We start from the raw sequence: 19,467 nt of genomic DNA, 5'->3' as shown, positions 1-19,467 counted from the left end.
GCAACAAAGATAAAACTAAAGCTCATCAAACATGTAAGAGTTGAGGAGGCGCAAAAGTTCTCCTTCTAGTGCCGGCAGGACAAACTTCAAGAAAATGAATATGCTGCTTCGGGTGGAGAGAGAAACATTGAATAAAATAAAAATAAACTCAGATCAAACTTGGCATCATACACGAAACTGTTGCCAGAACGTCAGTCCAGCTGGTAGATGCACGCTGTTTACAGATCTCTATTTGACTTCCAAACAATCTTGGATGAGTTTAAAAAGAAAAGCAGGGAGAGTTTGAGAATTCTATGTATAATAGATGCAAGATGAGATGGATCTCTCTGCCTTACAGATACATAAATTGTTGTAAATGCACACACAGACACGTCTAACATGCAAGTTTATATGCAAAGACCCAAACTTACACATTTGCAATGCATATACAAGGAGCCAAACTTCTTTCAGTTATGAATTTAAATTAAAATGTACACAGTCAAACAGAATCAAATTAAAATGCAGCGATGTTGCAGTAATTTAAACAGATATTAGCACCTTAGGCGGCAGAGCTCACACTGGTAAAATCAACAGCTAAAAAGGAAAGAAATGCCAATTCTGGGGGAAAAATATTCTCTCTTCCTGTGGAGAAGCACAGCGTTTGATTTCCATAAATATAAAGAATGCACAAAGTAGATGAACTGTGTCTCATCTGGAAGAGGCACATACATGTGTACACGCCTACATGCAAATAAACACAGGTGGATTCAAACAGATGCACAAGTGCAAGCACAAACCGATTCATGTGCATGTGCTGCACACTGAATGTAAGAAACCAGAAAGAAATCCTTCTTTAACCAGAGTTTAAACAAGATGTTGGAATTACAGCCAGAATTAAAAATAAATGCTTTCAAATCCATTCTCAACAAGAGCAACTACAAGCTCGAACTGGGCCAGACTCATTTCTAATGATGGCCTAAATGAGTCCATCAAAGACCCTCTTTAGGATACAGGCCAAATTCACACAAACACACACTGACTGAGTATTGCTGCTCCTTCGTTATACAACCCACGCTTTGTGTGAAGTGTTCGGTAAGAGCATTGAATGTGAAAAGACCATTGTGTTCTCTGCCTTCCCTGCGAGATGGTTGATGATGAGTCCTTCGTCCCCACGACCTCTACAGAGACTGTCAGTCAGACTTAGAGCTCTCTGACACTCTCTTCCCGCGAGCTAACACTGACTCACAGCATCATAATCTGTCCACCCATCCATCCATCTTCCCAGTACCCATGCCACACAGCAAGATCACCCCTTCCAAAAAAACACTTACTCAGAAGGTTTTATTAATTAGGAGAATTTCTCCCGTTAGCAATAGCCCTCTCCTCCTCAACACTCCGCTCCCATGTTCCTGCCCATGTGCCTGCCTCATCACATTTCAGACTTGGGCAGATGAGATCGCCGGGAGCCTGGAGAGGTGGGAAGGCGAGGGGCGGGGAAGGTGGTGGGAGGGTGGACATGGCAGGAGGAAAAGTACAGGATGCCTTTAGTCGAGGCTCGTTCACGGCTCGTCATGTTGGCAGATGCTTCCGAGAATATGAGGATGGAGGTCGGCAGGATCTGGACCGTGGCTCTTCCATCACAACAAGACCACTCTAAATAAATCCCCCCTGCACTTGCCATCATCTCTCCTCTTCTCCTTGTGAGTGTGTTTTTCCCTCTCCCTCTAAATTCCAGTGTGTACACAGACGCCTTGGGGCAAAGTCTTAACCTTAAGCATGCTGTGGAGAACCAAGAAGAACAGCGTGACTAACGCTGCACGCAATAACAGATACACAGAAAACGCTCAGGCACACAAACGTAAAAGTATGTGTGCCGACCGACCTAAAGATTCTCACACACACACACACACACACACACACACACACACACACACACACACACACACACACACACACACACACACACACACACACACACACACACACACACACACACACACACACAGAGAGAGAATAGTTTTCATTCTTATCACAGAAAATTCCTGTGTCACCTTCTGGCACCTAAATGCAATTAAAATTTGTATGTGGAAGGGCAACCAAGGGAAAATCTTCCTCACATAATTGACGTGGCTGCACATGCCAACTTTAATGCTTGTCCCAAAACCCAAACACACAAACACACACACACACACACACACACACAGCTACATTAATTAGAAGTGGCTTGTACACACCAGTCTCACACATACAGTACATGGAGGCAAACAGGTGGAATGTCAAATTAGATAGCTTCAAAGTAGAAGCTAATGATTTGGATTTCATTATTAGAACGAAAGCAGCCTGAGAGTATGTGACAGACGTCCTCCTTAAAGGCGTTCAATTACAGAAGCGTTTGGGGGAACAGAGCACAGGCAGACAAAGAATAAGGAAAGAGAGGGAAAAAAATAAGAGCTTGAATTATTTACACATTCTCACCTTTCATCTCCTTCCCTCACTTCTGCCAGTTAAGTGTTCCAACCCAATTTATATCCTTCTCCTAAACATCCCTTGACACTTGTCTCTCTTTGTCTCCGCACACTTGTTCTTCCTGTGGCCTTGTTTCCTTCCATCCTTCGACGCAGCTTTGTCAGTGTAAGTGGCTCTGCCTGGCTGTTCTACACCTTCTCACTCTACCGCGTTCTCAGCCCTCGCCACATCCCTTCTGGTAATGTTATGCCCTCAGGCTTCCTCCACCTCCAACACGTAATTAGAAATTCTTATGAGAAATGACATTGATACAGGAGCTACCCATATGTGGCTTCTAATTAAATATGAGGAATGATGGAGACTACTCGAAAAAATAAAGCTAATTAAACAGTTATACTTCTACACATGCTACTCCAATCACGGATGGCAGTTCATTCATTTCAGCTAATATGTTCACATTGCTAGAATCATGAGACTAATCCACGACGTCATAGCAAAGTAAAACCGAGAGCTGCTCTGTTTACCGTGAATGGAAGACTGACTGTGGGTTTGTGTTTGTCTAAGTGCTTACATTGAAATGAGACGAGGAAGCAGTCAGTCTTATAAATCACTAAACCTGTGTCTGTTCACAGAATATTATCTGCGATAGTTTGAATAAGAGGCTTTCGGGCTGATCTCTGTGGGGCTGAAAAAACAAAACCAACTAAAAAAAGCCCCAAAACATAAATTAACATTTGTGTTTACTGATGTTCAGAAGTGGGGGTTTAAAGCACACCTGATGTCAGTGTTCTACTTTGTGGTATCTGTCTGCTTGTGTGTGGAAGGCATATCACCAGAACCAATCATCTTATCTGCTTCAAACTTGGCGTGTGTATTGTTAAGGGCCGAAGGAATGGCAGTGTAGAATTTGGTTCGATTTGTAAAATGTCCAATAATAATACAATTTGAATAAACAGTGCTCAATAGTAGCGGCGGCCGATCACGACAACGGTGAGTTCACAGTCTTTCCAGTTCAGGGTTCTTTCCAAAATACATCTTGACGAGCCTGTGTTAGAAGGTAATTGAGCTGATTACTGTATGTAGGGCTACATAGTAAGAGTAAGTAAGTGAAAGAACTCAAGATGATTTACTCTTAAAGTCATAGACCATCGATGTGAAGGAGCTGTTGTGGTGCGACTGTGAAACGTGGGTTCAAACCAGTGAAGCTCTAACCCTTTGATTCCGAGGGACTGACACCAAAACCCAGTGTTTACCATGCTTGTCCAACAACACCGAAAGATTTCCTGTCATCAAATTCTGTTGTGCCGTGGCTGTGCTGGTATTATGTCATCTGTGTGTGGTTTCTCCCCTTCCTTGTTTTAAACAGCAGCCAGCTGCCTGAGTGACTTTTGGTGGGATTTACTGACTCACACCGAAATCAGTTTCCAGCCAAAGTTTTTGTAGAGTCGCCTCAGTGATCCAACTAAAACTGCAGCAGAAATAAAAAGGTTTCGTTTTTTTGTTCTTACACACCTTGTGGTTTTATTGATCTACTGTAGATCTCCATTTTCTGTGACTCAAACACAAAAGGCTGAGTCAATCTAAAACTCAAAAATCAAACCTTGAGTTACACAGAGCAATAAAAGAGCCAATGAAACAGAAATACTAAACATATATGGAATGTATTGAGTGAAATGAAGACATAAAACCTTAGATTATGTCTTCATTGCTTGCAATTTCCACCACTTACTTGATCTTCAAATGGTAAATGATAAATGAACTGCGTTATATATCGCATTTTCTAGTCTAATGGACCACACAAAACGCTTTCTAATACAGACTCATATTCACATTCAACAATGGCACTTTAGGGGCAATTTGGGCTTCAGTATAAGGACTAGAGGAGTTGGGAATCAAACCACCGGCTGACACAATAGTGGATGCGCGTTCTACCACCTGGATAAGGATTTCTTGTAACTTTAAGTGCAACAACTAATTGTGTCCAGCCATGACAGTTTTTTGGTTGCACTTATACAAACCTTTTTTAGTTGAATTCCCTGATATGTGTATGTACAGTTTGCATGTTGGCCTATGTGCACTGTACCTTCTCTCCTTGTCCCATGCTTTCGTCCTTCACGTCACTCAGTGTTTTCCAGTTGATCTTCATTCCGCTGCTCCCTGACCACGTGCTGGTCAGGGATTGGCTGTTGAGAGCGAAGCCATCCTCGTCGTACCTGCACAGGAACACACACGGAGCACACAAGCAAATAAAGTTATGCGCAAACACGCTTGTGCATCAAAACTAACATACAGATTCATACATGTGAACTATGACATACATTATTTAAAGTATAGGGAGACAGAGAGAAATAAGTAAATACAAGAGGGAGGGGTTGATAATCATAAAGAAACACACAAACAGAGCGTACCTAGCAGATATAATGATCCTTCATACTGAGGTTATTATATTACAGGGTACACTGTTTATATTAGTCGTAAATGAGTGATTCTATCTTTTTTTTAAAAAAGGGGTTGTAAAAGCAATTATGTTTGTTTATATAGACATGCTGTATGTTGTATTAATACACCTTGAGTTTTCCTCTGAAGGAGATACTGAGTTGTATTACACATGACACTGTATTTGTCTATTGCTATCTAAAGAAACCATCTTCAGCCGTGACTGAATTTCCCCCTTAATCTCTGACTGAACTGATTTACAGCCACTGCATCTGTACTCTGCCATCTCTTTTATCTGATACACTGACTGCTGTCGACATGCCTTCACACATCAATCAGCCTTTTATCTTGAAATATATTTCAGGCCATATACACTCGGGGAAAGAGGAGGGGAACAAAACTCACCCATCTGTGCTCTTGTATGCCCACTTCATCTCTTCATTTATCTACCTTTTTAAACATGCCCTTTAAAATCTTAATGCGTCAGTGTGACTCCTGCTCTGTATTCTAGACGAGCAGAACAATCTAATCAAGGCATCATCCAACTTCATCACTTTCTTTCAATTAAGAGCGAGCCCGGTCAAAACAATCCCACAACGCACCGCATCGCCACAGGAGCTCGAGTCACACTCTTCGTGAAGGTCTAAATGTTCAAAAGGAGTTTCCCCATGAAAAACAATCATTGTCATTCATTCACTGCTTGTCCTCAAAGGTAGATTATGGCAGACGGAAACGCATCAGGAGACACGCAAAATAATGGCAGACAATATTGTGAAAGGACCAATTAGCTAAATTAATGAACCAGACATTAACGAGTGAAAGACTGAACACAACAATGCCCTCAGGTACATGATGCATGCCCCTTTATTTACTGTATTCACACTGAAGCTGTGAGCATGTTTTTACATTCAATTATATAAGAAAAGATTTCTGTGTAACTCTGAGGCAATCACATGCACACTGAAGTCTAATATACACACACACACATGTAATAAAAAGGGGGAAAAAGGCCATTCTTTTCAGCGGTGGCCAGACTTGGCAACAGCCCTAATGAGCATATGAGTCATAATTCAAAACCCTCCACAGGAACTGGAATCCAGTTTGATGTGGCTCGTCGTGTGCAGCGTCTCTCTGCGCACATACTGAACCAGTTCAGAGCGAGAATCCAGAAATATCTGCGTTCTGCTTTTCTTTTATTCAAACCATCCAATCCTGTCTAGAGTCCCACTGGGACTGATGAGGCACACGCCACCAGTTTCCTGACACGTGATCATCAGGGCTTTGCATTCAAGTTTATTTATTAGTGTCATTGTGAGTGTGTGTGGGTTTAGTGTTTATTATCAGTGATATCATTATGTTTACACATATGTCTTGTGGTAAGTGTCCATGCACACTGTACATGCCAGCATGACAACACTGTATAGACATGTCTATGTGTGTTTTGAGTGGGTTCATGTTTGTGTGAGCGCTGCACACCACTGACTCACCAGGCCCTCAGTCTAAAGGCCTCTGGCATGTCTGGGTTGACCGTGACTGTTGAGCTGAACGAAGCAGAGAGAGATCTGCCTCCGAAATCAGACACGCGAGCCCCTTTGATAGCGACCACAGGCTGCTCGCTGCCGTCAAACTTCTCTGCCTGGAGAAAGAGAAAGAAAAACTGTGTCAATGAGGAGAGACAGTCTGAACACAAGAGACAGCAAAAGCAGTTGTTTTATTGTCTCTTGTATGTTCGGTCTATGTCTGCAGCTTGGAAAGTAATGTGTGGTGTAGTTTGCTCTGATAATTGGACAACCTACAAGTTAATTTGAAAGTCATTTTTGGATTTTAGCAAAGAGGAGGGATTAGCTCTTGCAGATTGAATGAGCTTAGAGAAGAATAGCACCATTTCATGCACATTCAAGGGTTATTTAGCCCTTCGTCTCAAATCAGGGACCACGGTCCAAAACACTCCTGAAGGTCACAGGAAGGATTTGACCGATCTAAATTTTACGGCCCAAGAAACACAATCAAACCACTCTGCATGCAAGAGCACACACACCGTTGTGCCATGTTCACTGACACGGATACATACACGCATGGACACCTTTATAAACACACGATTAATTACAGTCTGCTCAACATGTTTTTACATTAAAAACCCCTCCCAGGATGCAGAGGGAGAGCAGGGAGACAGATAGAAGGATTATAGTTGTTACCTCCTTTCCCCACAGTGTGACTGTCACCACTTTGCCCGTTGTGTCTATTAGGCTGAGGGCCCTCTTGGAGACTTCTCTGCTGGTCTTCGTGGTGATCCGGCATACATCCTCCGCACTCTTACAGACACCGATAACATCTGAAGACGGAGACAATTATTAGGAGGTGTTTGTCCATGACTCCTCGTGGATATAGGGAGTCAAATATGATTTCAGAGACAGTAGAAAAATAATAAAACAGTGTGTTATGTGAACAGAGCCTTTTGAAATGTCTATATATGGTATCAAGAGTAAAAAGGCCCCCTAGATATTTTCGACATTATGTGAATTATTATCACAAGATGAGGAGTAAAGATCTAACCCGACAGAGAATTGACATCCCTTTGATATTGCCAAGTTGCTGCAGACTGACATAAATGTCATAACAGGCTGGCTAACACCCAGGCCCATATTCCAGATCACAACAAACAAACTCATTCCTCATTCATGTTTCCTGTCAGGCTCAAGGCCTAAACACTTCATTCAGGATTACTGCACTGAGGAGCAGTCACTGCTGAGGTGGACCACCATGACTAATAATCAGAACGAGGAAAATCAATTTCCAAAGCACATTTTTGTATAAATAGAATGGCACTAAGTAGAGCGCATACCTCCGCCAAGGCCAACCGCTCTCCTTAAATTCAATCACGCCACACCACATTGCCTGCACTCATAAATATCAGTCCCTAAAGATGCCAGATTTTTTCCCCTCAAGATCCATAAATAATTTGCTGGGAAGTCTGTGAAAAAGTCATAAAAAACTATTCCCGGATCCGCCCCTTTGTCCCGATCCACACAAAAATTGTATTGGGTCTTTTATGGCCCATCTTCCGTCCCATCTTCCGGCCCATTGGGGGGAATCCGTTCAGTAGTTTTTTGTGTATTTCTGACAAACGACAAACAAACAAACGGACAGGGGCAAAAATATAACCTCCTTGGCAGAGTTAACAAATATGATTTTCACATAGTTCCCATGAAAACAAAGGAGACATATATATACACATTCAAATCGTATGTAAAGAAAGTTTAAAAAAGAACGCATATCAATAAAAATTCCAAAGTGGGGGTCAGGAATATTGCTGTCTATGAAGGTTCTTAGATTTCTTCATCCTAGCTAAAGAAACGCCACAGGGCACTTTCAAATGGCTTAACAATGATGACAATTGTGGTGATTAATTTTCTGTCGAACATCTCATGCCGTCAGGACTAGCTGCCCACGCATTGGATAAGATGACTGGACAGAATTTATAATATAGACTTTTGAAACCCGTCATGCTCTGAACTCCATCCTCCCGTCTGCTAACCTTTTTTTAAACCCGCGCCTCCTAGTCCTCCCTTGCTCTGTCTGCACTCTCCCAGCTCTCCTTAATTCCATTATGATTGAAACGATGTCACCCACCTCTGAACTCCATTATCACCACAGGAACAGGCTGACAGTTCTCATTACCATGTTATAATCCCCTATTTAACAAAGGAGCGGGGAGAGAGTGAGTGGAGAGTGTGTGAAGGGAGAGACAACAGATGATGCCCGGGACATGTAATGCTGCCCCTCTGCGACCAACGGAAACACACTCCTCCAGGTAAACCGCTCAGTGCATCCCTTAACTTGTGTAATGCTCTGCTGTGCTGCCCTGTATTTCTCAGAGCTAATGTAATCATGTAATATTACTGCTCAAACCTCAGTAGATTCGACCATTAAGTTCTCCATTATGGCATGTCCAACACTTAAACGAACCAATAGCCCTCCATGTGCTGCTACCCAGTAGTTGCTGTATGTTTTTCATGAGCGTATGCAAGTGAAGTAAAAAAAGCTATTCAACTATGCAATTCAACAATCCCATCTGGATGTGTGATCACAGGTACAAGAGGCCACATGGACCTGTGCTGATAGGTGTGGTGAGAAGTGCCGCTTCAAACCCATGGAAAATCAGAAGAGCAATAATTTGCATCCAAACAAGATTTGGTAGGAAACGTCCCCTTTAAGCCGAACTTCTTCCTCCCATTCTCACTCTCTTTAGCACGTGTTCATCTTGCTTTGAAAACCTGTTATCTGTTGGGTACAGACTGAAATGTGTTTGAACACCAAGTACTAGAAACTGTCAAGTACCATGTCAGACTTCAGATCTGTGATCATGTTTGATTACATTAAAGAAACGATGCCACTTTCTTATGACAGTTTCGATTGTGTTGTTGAAGAAACATGGGCTTTTGTAGAAATAGCATGTTTGCATTTCTCAGAAGGAAGTTATCTAAAATCCGTGTTGTTTTGTATCCGTACCAAAAATCAGTATTAAAATGTAACTGGCAAAGACAAACATCACCTACACAGACCAGTTTCTAAAAATACAATAAATTCTAAAGTTTAAAACAAATTACATCCTAATTGCCACACCTGCAGAGACACCACTATCTGACATGTGCATCATATCACTTATAACATTCAGCACATCGTTGAATCACTACGTTCAACCCCAATCTACACATGGACCGTCCCAATTTACCTGTGGCAGAGATAAGACCCACCTGTCAGGCACAGAGGGCAGGCACCCCAACTAAAACAGTGGAATGAGCATCATCCTCTCTTTATCTCTACTCTGTACTGTCTGCCTGAATTAACCCTCCAGCGACCCAGTCATAATGCATTCCTCCATGACATCTGGTTCACAACTGACAGGCATGTGTCTGTCTATGCGTCTTTTTTATATTCACCAATGGTATTTAAGTGTCTACATTGGCCGAGCAGAGATGGTTCAGCCGATAACACACATGTTTAAATCACAGACTGTTAAAAGAGATGGACAACAAACCATCTCCATCACCACCTGGTGGCTGCCTGCAGTATAGCTAATAAACCCTGCCTACTCCATGTTAACGGATGGGACATGGGCCAAACTAAAAAGGCAAAGTACACGTCAAATAAGTTTTTCTCAAATATGGTTTCTGTCATTATTGATAGTTCTTAACACATTGATGTTTTTAATGAGTTTTTTTATATAAAAAAACAAAACAAGGTGAAATGTCATGATTGCTCAACAGACACATACCAGTGATTTACAAGAATTTGTGTCATTCATCAGTTTTTGTCATGAGAACGAACACAATTCCCAAATGGTCCAAACCTGCTGTACCAGTCATGTATGGATATTCTGACTCTCTCCACAGAGATAAACACAATTTTCACCTGAAGTCATAATGCCAAACTAATCTGAATAAATTAGGAATTGTAATTTACACAAAATTATTGCTAAATCCTCAGGGTGCTCACATAATTATCATCATCATGGTTTGAGAAGATTTTCATATGTTGATTTTATTGGCATTTAAAAGGTAAACAAACCTATACAGTTCAGTAGTTGTTGGAAAATTCTCTCAACCCAACATTTGCCTTCGGGTCTTTACGGAGGTAGCTGTCAAGTAAAGTCCTCAGCTGCACCTGACAATCTGTATATAAGACTTTAGGCTGTAATATTCTCTCATCTAACAGCTACATGATTGTCACATCTCCCCGATTGCCTCTCACATTAGTCATGGACCACTTTGCAGAAGAAAGACATCTTTGAGCAACTATGTCATGTCAGAACAATCACTCATTTCTGTGCCATCGTTGTGTTGTGCTGCTCTGATGACGTCAATGACAGCTGTACTATTTATATTTCCTTATTGTCTCAGGTCCCCTTGCTCTAAACCAACACCCCAGAACTTGTTTTCTGTTTCTGACGGCAGGACCTGAAGCTCTGTGGCAGGAGGGAAACGTTTTTGTGAGTTAAAACTTCCAACACATAGAGCAGAGCAGGTTGCTTTAGAGTATATTGACATTTTAGGGGCGTTGATATGTGAATAAACAAATATTGTAGACAAAAATCATCATTTAAGAGGACTTAACGACACCAAGTAACTTGAGGTGCAAAAGATTGACAGTTCTCTTCATCACACAAACTTCACCTGACGGGACCTATGTGCCACACTTCTTGATTCTTGGTTCTCACAATCACTGAATCTCTCATTAACACCCTGTTTCAGTCGATATTCACAAGGTTTGGAGACGGAGTGAGTCATTATATCTGAACACAGAAAGTCATTGGCTTGACACATATCTCTCGATTAGATGATTGTAAACGTTTTGGGGATTTGATTGTGATTTGTGATTGAATATTTAGCTCCTCAGATGGAGTCCCAATTGACTTGAGACCGTACCTGCTCACTCACTGTTTAATTTCTCTTTTATTGGTGTATGAAATGTAGAAATTAGATGAACTTGTCTTACCAACGATGGCGTCATTTTCTCTGTTTTCCAGCTCGGCGATGGGCACAAAGTCACAGTGCAGTGCGGGGACTCCCTGGCTGTCATCACACAACACAATGGACGACTGGGCATTGAGGCTCATCTCATACTCGTTCTTCACTGTGGTGTACTGCTTGTTGGCCACCTTCAGCGTAGCCTTGGAGATGTAGTACACCTGTAGGGAACAGATGAATGAGGTGTGATGGCGTCGTACAATTACACCTAATCAAAATGGTTATTTCCCATAAATCCGGAGCAACTATGACTGATCCAATCGAGCGACCACTTTATTGATCCTGCCAAGGAAATGTTATTACAACAAAACTTGCGTTTCCCCAAAACCTCCTAATAGGAATGAAAAAACCCTTCAAGTCCATTTAAGATGTGGTGTCATATCAGCCCCATCACTTCTCTAATTTACCAGAAAATAAGCAGCTGCTGTGAGCAAGTGTGCTAAACAGTACAATTTAAACTGGATCTGCAGGGCACACTTCTTCATTTACTCCTCCAGCTCACCATCCATTATCATTCTCTCTCTCTGTCTCAGTTTGTATCTGTGGCCCACTCTCTCCCCTTCACTTCTCTCTGATTTACCCCACACAAAGATAGGAGCATGAAACTAATGTGATAAGCATTGGGGCCAGTCAGAGCCAGTCACACCAACTCGCTCTCCGTCAATAATCAGACCACGAAGGGAAGACAGATTCATCCCTTTATTTATCTTTGAAGGGCAGAGGGCACAAATTGGATCTGGGGCTGCGTTGGGAGTCACTGCCAGTTGCTGATACCTGAATCAGTGCAACTAACGAAATGATGGCCGGGGTTAATTGAGTCATTAAGCTCTGTGGGACAGACTGAATTGAGCGTGGGCTTTAACATGTGTTCTACCTGGCTGCAACTGCATAGATAGAGGGGGAACATGCAAAGCGCCTGTTCTGAGGGTTTGTCACTGAGACTGGTGACATCTGTAATCTGCTTTCTCACTGTGTCATCGTGTATCTATACACCTCAATCTTACATTCAACTTTATCTTTTGTCAACTAATGGTGTTTTTATTGTACTTTAGTTTTGTATGAAATTCTGTTTGGTTTGCAGCCGGGTCAGAGGTCACCATCATTGTCAGTTATGAAACAGCAGCTTGAGGTGGTAGGCAATACATTTCTTATTTAAGGGACAGGGATGCAGATGCTTTCTGACATGAGGTCTTGAACCAGGGTCCTCTGGTCGAAAGATGATACTATTAGCAATGTCTGCCTCCGAGACTCTTCCGCCAAGTGTTTTGGCTAAAAGTTTCATACGTATTAGCTCTTATTAGCCACTTTCTGATCTTAGATAGATACAATATCCACATGTTGTGAGAGATATTGATCATTCCCCTTGTGCAGTGAAACTGTAACTAAGACAAAGAAGCCTCTGGAAGTCTAAGTTGTTTTCCATTGCTGAATATTTGACAATTCGTAAAGTTCAGACCCCTCTGCTCTGTCTGCCTCTCACTGTGTTGTCTGCTCCAACACAAACACACTCGTGTCAACACAACATTTTTTCCTCACATGCTCATTTGACCAGTGGATCAGAGTTTAACTGGCTCCTTATGGATTTCCACTGGACTGGCAGCCGAGAAAAGAAATTGAACCATTTTTTAAAAACATATATAATCATGTCAGTACCTTCTTAAGTTTCATTTCTTTGTACTAAATTTGCGGTGAAGTGAAATTTAAGGTGAAGTGAAGGACACAACTGAAGGACGCATCCTTGGGAGTTACATTTCTGGGACAGAGACATAATTAGACTTTAGTCTGACTGGTTAAACTTAAGAATGTATTTTTGCACACGATGAGGACTGTGGGTTTTGTTCCCCCATTTCTCACAATGAAGAGGTTTCTTCACGGCTGGTGTGGAGAGAATGATTACAATGACCATTCATTCCATCAAATTGCAAAAGGAAATGTGAGTATTGTGTAAAGAGAGTTAAAAACCAAAACCTATCCTTTCATATCTTACAGGATCAAAAGATATTATCTCTGTATCAATCACAAAAGCCCCACAGTCTGAAACACTGAAGCCAGCGGAGATCCCCTGACTTTATACTAGGGGGTCAGGCAGGTAAAGTCCGTAAAAACACTCGGAAATTTGCGTTCGCACATGCACATCCTCCGGAGAAAATACGGAGGATCTGCGAAGTCCAGTGCAGTTCTGATAGCAGCTTGAGAGACAAACGTTATATGCATACTCCACAGAGAACACAGCCTGCCAGACATTTTAACAACAGCAAAACAATAAAATATTATCCACCCAACTGCTCAATATGTCTCAAACACATATATTTCAGTAAAATATGACTAAATAAATCCCTTCCACAAAATCCTCAACTACTTGCCTATGGCTCAGTGATTGGACAGAAGACCAGCAGGCATGGGGGATTTTGCAGAAGCGGTTTATTAGACACTACTTTACAAATGATACACTTGTTTGCGACACTATGTGGATACAAAATGGATGTCTGTGACTGAGGCTTAGTCTGCAAGTTGTCTGTGAATTCATTGTATCCTTAAGATATTGCCTTGCTCTTGACAAAATGAGTCTTGAGTTAATAACTAAGGCGGCTGTGTTCCTTTCGAAGTAATGCTAGTAAAACATTTACTTGCAGCTTCCAGCCATCCTGGGTAAAGTGCATGCAGACGTTATCGTTTTTGTGAGCTTTCCAAGAGACTGTTATCGCCTAAAGTGTAGATGGATATGTGGGAGTGGGACTTGCTCACCTTGCCTTGCTCCACTAAAGGGAAAAACTTGTCCACCTCCTTGTTGAATGCTGTGACCCTGATTTCCCCCTGTTGACCAGCACATTTCATTAAAGACATTTTGTGGCATTAATAAAAAGAAAAACAGCCATGTGTGACATATGTTGACAATAAAGAGATATTTAGACCTCTCCACTCCTCTACTCACACTCTCATCCACTATATCAAAGGAGAAGAGATGGCCATCTCCTCTAGAGTTACTCCAGGTGCGGATTTGGGACTTGTTGGTAACTCGGGCTCTGATAGTCCACCTAGGAATACACACAGGGTAGACATGAGCAATACTAAATCAGAACGTGCAAAGTATATGTCAACAAAAATGAAATCACACAACATGCTATAAAATACTCTGGAGGAAAAAACAGTCGATAAAAAGTCAACAATTTAAATTAAAAAACACTTTAATTTAAAATGACCTTGATATTATTAATTTGCTGATAGGGAAAACTTAGATATTCGAAATTGAATCCGATTTCTGTTGTGTATATGCAAAAAGACCACTAAATATAAAGCATAGACTTGTTAATAAATACATTTTAAAGGTTCTCTTTGACCAACACAGTTATGTGCAAGTGAACTAGCAGTTGTGGTCTAAAGGTCAGAACAAACAGAGAAGACTGCTGCAGAGACACTTTGAAAATCTTTTTTCTTAATGAGCATCCAAGCTCGGCTCACATCAGTCACCAATGTGTAACACAACAGCGCAACAGAACAATTCCCGAGGAAATTGGACGAGTGTCTTTTTCCGTCTTTTTAAAGTTCCTTGAAAGAAAAACAAAAAGAAAACATCGAACAACTTTCTTTTTCAAAGAGTGAACTAGGTGTTGTACATCTTCCAACTCCAGGATGCATTTAAAATGTGCCTCTCCTTCCGTTTTTAACAACAGCCAGCCAAGCTCGGCAGTTTATGCAGCAGTGAGCTTTTTGACTGCGTTGATAATTGTGCAGTGGAGGATATTCATACCATAACTTTGCCTGCAATTAAATCCCCTATCATGAGAGCAGCTGCTGGCCCAGAGTGAACCCCATTCCCTGCTCAGTATGGATAAGACTGCTCCACCAAGGTTTATGGCAGCCAAAAGCCAATTATAGTCTTCTCTAGATGCTATTACTTAATACCAGCAGAAAGGAATGAGAAAGCCATGTAAACGGCCATAAAGGACCGCGTGCACATACAAATCGTCGTCATATAATCTACTGTATGTAGCACTTGTCACACACAAACACACACCGGCTCTTTTCATTTAACACAACTGCACGCAGAAGAACCACCGCTGCTGAAGTCATCCATTTTTACTCACTGTAGGTACTCCCCAACATCAAAGTTAGAACAGTCATCAGTTTATTACAGCACCTGCAGGCGCAGTTATCTTTACAGCGTGCAATTTCAAACAAGGCCACGTTATCAGAGCCTAAACATAGAGGGAGAGTTGACAGGGTAACTTTACTCCAATCTGGACAACTACATCTTGGCATTTCTGTGCTTTTGTCTTTCTGTGGTTCAACTTTAAGGTCAGAGGCAGAGACATAAGCCTAATGAAATGATAAGAAGAAAGAGGGGAAGAAACTGCAGTAAAATTTGACCCTGGAGGAGGAGAGGAAATTGTAAGAGGGAAGGATGTGGGTGAAAAAAACGGGTGGTTGGTCAAATCCCCACGGGCTCAAATAACAGAAAACCTCAGCAGCAAATCAAAAAGACCCAGCAGTACCTGCTATTTAAGTGTCAGTTTCTGAGGCAAGATCGCTCATTCCATTTCATTCCATTTCCATGCAAATGGGCTGATCAACGCGCACACGCACAAATCCACACAGCCGCATACAACGACATATACCCACATGCCCCAAAGTGGCAGTAAGAAATGGCAGCAAACAGAAAGCACAGCATGAGGGGAAATAGTCGAGGTGATGAATGAGCACAAGGGGAAACGCAGGCAAAGGAAAATAACATCGTGAATAACGTGCACACTAAAGACTTTGCTTGGAGTTAGAGAGGAAATACACGAAAGAACTATCCACTGCCGAAATAAATTTGTTTTTGAAATCTCTTAAAAATACTATAGATGTATGTGAAAGCAGGCACATGCAAAAACACACACACACACACACACTTACCTGCTTTGGTAGGGGTGGAGGGTTTCAATAGGCATCACTTTTGTTGAAGAACCTGGAGAAGAGCTTGTAGCCTTCATGGGCGAAAACTTCATGGGTGAAGCTTTCATAGGTGACGTCTTCATGGGCGAAAACTTCATGGGTGAGGCTGTCATGGGTGATGTCTTCATGGGTGAGGCCTTCATGGGTGAGGCCATCATGGTTGATGTCTCCATGGGTGAGGCCTTCATGGGTGAGGCCTTCATGGGTGAGGCCATCATGGGTGATGTCTTCATGGGTGAAGCCTTCATGGGTGAGGCCATCATGGGTGAGGCCTTCATGGGTGATGTCCCCACAAAACCTCTTCCACTGCCTCGGGGAGGAGAATACTCTGCTTGGAAACAAAGTGAAATACTTACAGGCAAATTCCACAGATGACATTTTAATTGTGCTGCAAGATTAGTAAGTAAATGTATTGGTTGACAAAGCAAAAATACCAAATATTTTGTAGTTATTGACTCTCCAAAGTTTCTCATTTTTGTATTTTATCTTTTTATGTTGAATATCTTTGGGTTTTGCACTATTTGTTTTTTTTTGTGGGGTCAAATATAACACACACTGTGAAGATGTTACCTTAGGCTTAGGGTTATTATGAAGGCAAGAACATTTGTGTCTTAACGAGATATACATTAGATAATACCTCAAAGTGAAGAAAAACAGTCTCTGACATTGACAAATTTACCGGCTGTCACTGATCTGTAACCAGCAGAGCATCTACCCGTTTGCCATGAGGCAGCACAAACTTTAATTAAACCCCCGGATGAACATATTTCATTAGTTCTAAAATATAAATGGTAGTTCTGTTATCTGATCGTGAGAGCTGCTGCCAAAATCATAAAATACCTGAGAAAGTTAAACTCCCCCTACAGACCTCTCTGCAGAGTGACTCTCTGTTAACATCAGTCTGTGCCACTGTATTTCAATGTGTTTTTCCTCTCGAGTAATACGTTAAATTCATATTAACTTTACTTTCAGTCATACGAAAGAAAAATATTAGGATTAGTTATCAGAATAGCAGTCTTGTGGCCAATAACACACCAGACCGATTCCTGTAAATACTAGTCTTAACCAAAGACATCCACCTTGTTTTGACATTAGCAACAGAAAAACTTTAAAAGTTTAGAATAACGTCCCTTTTGTTTTTAAAAGAACAACTCAGCTTTCTTTCTGCTTCTTTTTACAAATGGCAAAGCTAGAAAACTTGAACAGTTTGTCCAGCCCACAGAATCACAAGGTTTTATCTCACCTCCCACAATGAAGTAGTATCAGCCCCCCCAGCAGTGATTCAGACCAGACAGTTAGCTGTTACCAGAATGTTTTTATGTAAGGCCTAATTTTTGCACGAGTGCCCTGCCCCACTGAACGACAGCGTTTGGGGGGGTGAAGAACTGTCTGCGATAAAAGATGTAATTCCACAGAGAGTCCCTCCCCTGATTTAAGCTCATATGCTGGTGAACAGGAAATGCACCTCTATGATATCCTCCTTTGGGGGTGTGTTCTTCTGTGTGTGTGTGTGTGTGTGTGTTGCACAAATTCCTTGGGGAAAATCACAGGTTGAACAGCTATTTTCAGGCGCGGGGTAATTAACATCAATATTCATGCACACGCTTTCTGGATGGAGTGTAAGAAGGAGCTGGTCGCGAAAGAAGAGAAGGAGAGATAATAGGTGGCGGGGATGGGTGGAGGGGGAGCGGAGCACAGTGAGGTGCACAGAGCTTTATCAAGGATCCTCATTTTTTGCGATTAAGATCAGCACGGGCTCCTAATGTGTATGCCAATAACGTATTCAACAGCCCCTGTTTGTAAAGCCTGCTTGGTGGTGAGGACCCTGTAGGTAGAGACACAAAGAAAACATACAGACGTGAATAAAGCAATAAAAAGAGAAAGTGAATAAGACACAGCGTGCGAGTGTTTGTTGGGTTGTGGAGAGACAGAGGAGAAGAGAGAAAGAGTTGTGAGTACAAAGGAAACCTGCAGAGAACGGTTACTGATGAATAATGAATATTTTTTTAACCGCACTTCAGCGAGTGCAGATCTCAACGGAATTTAAATATCATCCGCGAAGCAGTTTGACTTTAGTCTATTTTAAGTGATGGCTCCTGATGAATATTTAAATGGTAACAGAACCGGCGGTGGCATGATGTCATGACCTGTGACTCGACACCTACTGCTTAAAGACAGTTTTTTTGCCTGTTATTTCAGAATATTGATATTGTGACTCGAATATTGATGTTCTTTAAATAGAGGAAGTTAAATGTCACTTGTGGCTGACAAGCTCAAACACCATCAAATGCTATCACCTGAAGATAAAGGTTCTCTGATCACATCCACCCACTCCGAGAATGTCAGAGGTCGCTATAAAACTGACTATGGCGGAGTGCTTTTCATTCAGTTAACTATGCTTCCTCCTCCGTCTTGCAGCCCTTGAACTGGAAAATTCCAGTCCTGATGTTCATCTTGGAGGAGACAGGGAGCGAGGGAGGGAGGAATCAAAGGTTTACATTGTGTGGAAGTTATTTTGAACTAGACTGCAACACAGCTTCAGTCAGAATCTGTTCAGCGATTGGTCAGTGGACAGATGGACGGTTGTAGAAACAGCAATATTGTGACAGTTTTTGTAGAAATAAAACAGCACCGGTGACGGCTGTACTGTTTTTCATGTCTTCAGAGGGAACACAAATTATTAAATGTTTAATCTGAAGTCTTTGACCGATGTTTTCTTCTTCTTTTTCTTATTTTCTGCTTCAGGTGGCTCGAGACTAATTCAGAGAAAATGCTTCTTCAGCTGATCGGGCAGTTATTATTTGTCCTCTAAAATCAAGCTTGAGCCTGAATCATATGCACTGGACGGCTGAGGCTCAGGAGGGCGTCCACTAACCAGATGGTTGGGGGTTCGATCCCTGCGTGTTTAAGTGTCCTTGGGCAAGACACCAAACTAAGAATTTTGTCTGTGTCATCTGTGAATGGTATAAGAGCGCTGTAATGAATGTGGGTGTATGTGTGTGTGTGTGTGTGTGTGTAGACTTGTAGTTTAACAGCTCCGAGGTTGAGAAAAGCACTATAGAAATGCAGAAATTCTATACCCTCTCGCATTTGAGCTCTCTCTCGAGCAAACCTACTGACAGGA

The 19,467-nt window shown here is 41.8% G+C and overlaps 1 protein-coding gene across 3 annotated transcripts in view; it reads right to left on the bottom strand.

The window, feature by feature from the left end:
• Positions 1 to 19,467, bottom strand: part of LOC118121934 (replication protein A 70 kDa DNA-binding subunit) — a 32,674-nt gene that overhangs the window by 9,023 nt on the left and 4,184 nt on the right. The window contains exons 7-14 of one of the 3 annotated variants that reach the window (XM_035178216.2): positions 16,436 to 16,674; positions 16,305 to 16,390; positions 14,341 to 14,443; positions 14,154 to 14,222; positions 11,377 to 11,569; positions 7,077 to 7,213; positions 6,369 to 6,517; positions 4,529 to 4,658 (exon numbers count right to left, since the gene is read on the bottom strand). In XM_035178216.2, the coding sequence (XP_035034107.2) occupies positions 4,529 to 4,658; positions 6,369 to 6,517; positions 7,077 to 7,213; positions 11,377 to 11,569; positions 14,154 to 14,222; positions 14,341 to 14,443; positions 16,305 to 16,390; positions 16,436 to 16,674 (1,106 nt within the window). Of the gene's footprint in view, positions 1 to 4,528; positions 4,659 to 6,368; positions 6,518 to 7,076; positions 7,214 to 11,376; positions 11,570 to 14,153; positions 14,223 to 14,340; positions 14,444 to 16,304; positions 16,675 to 19,467 lie in introns of all 3 variants that reach the window. The other 2 variants (XM_035178214.2, XM_035178215.2) reach the window with 2 other exon arrangements.

This window comes from Hippoglossus stenolepis, chromosome 15 (genome assembly GCF_022539355.2).
Source record: "Hippoglossus stenolepis isolate QCI-W04-F060 chromosome 15, HSTE1.2, whole genome shotgun sequence".
In the NCBI taxonomy this organism is placed as follows: Eukaryota; Metazoa; Chordata; class Actinopteri; order Pleuronectiformes; family Pleuronectidae; genus Hippoglossus; species Hippoglossus stenolepis.
This window is presented reverse-complemented; position numbering and strand designations above follow the sequence as displayed.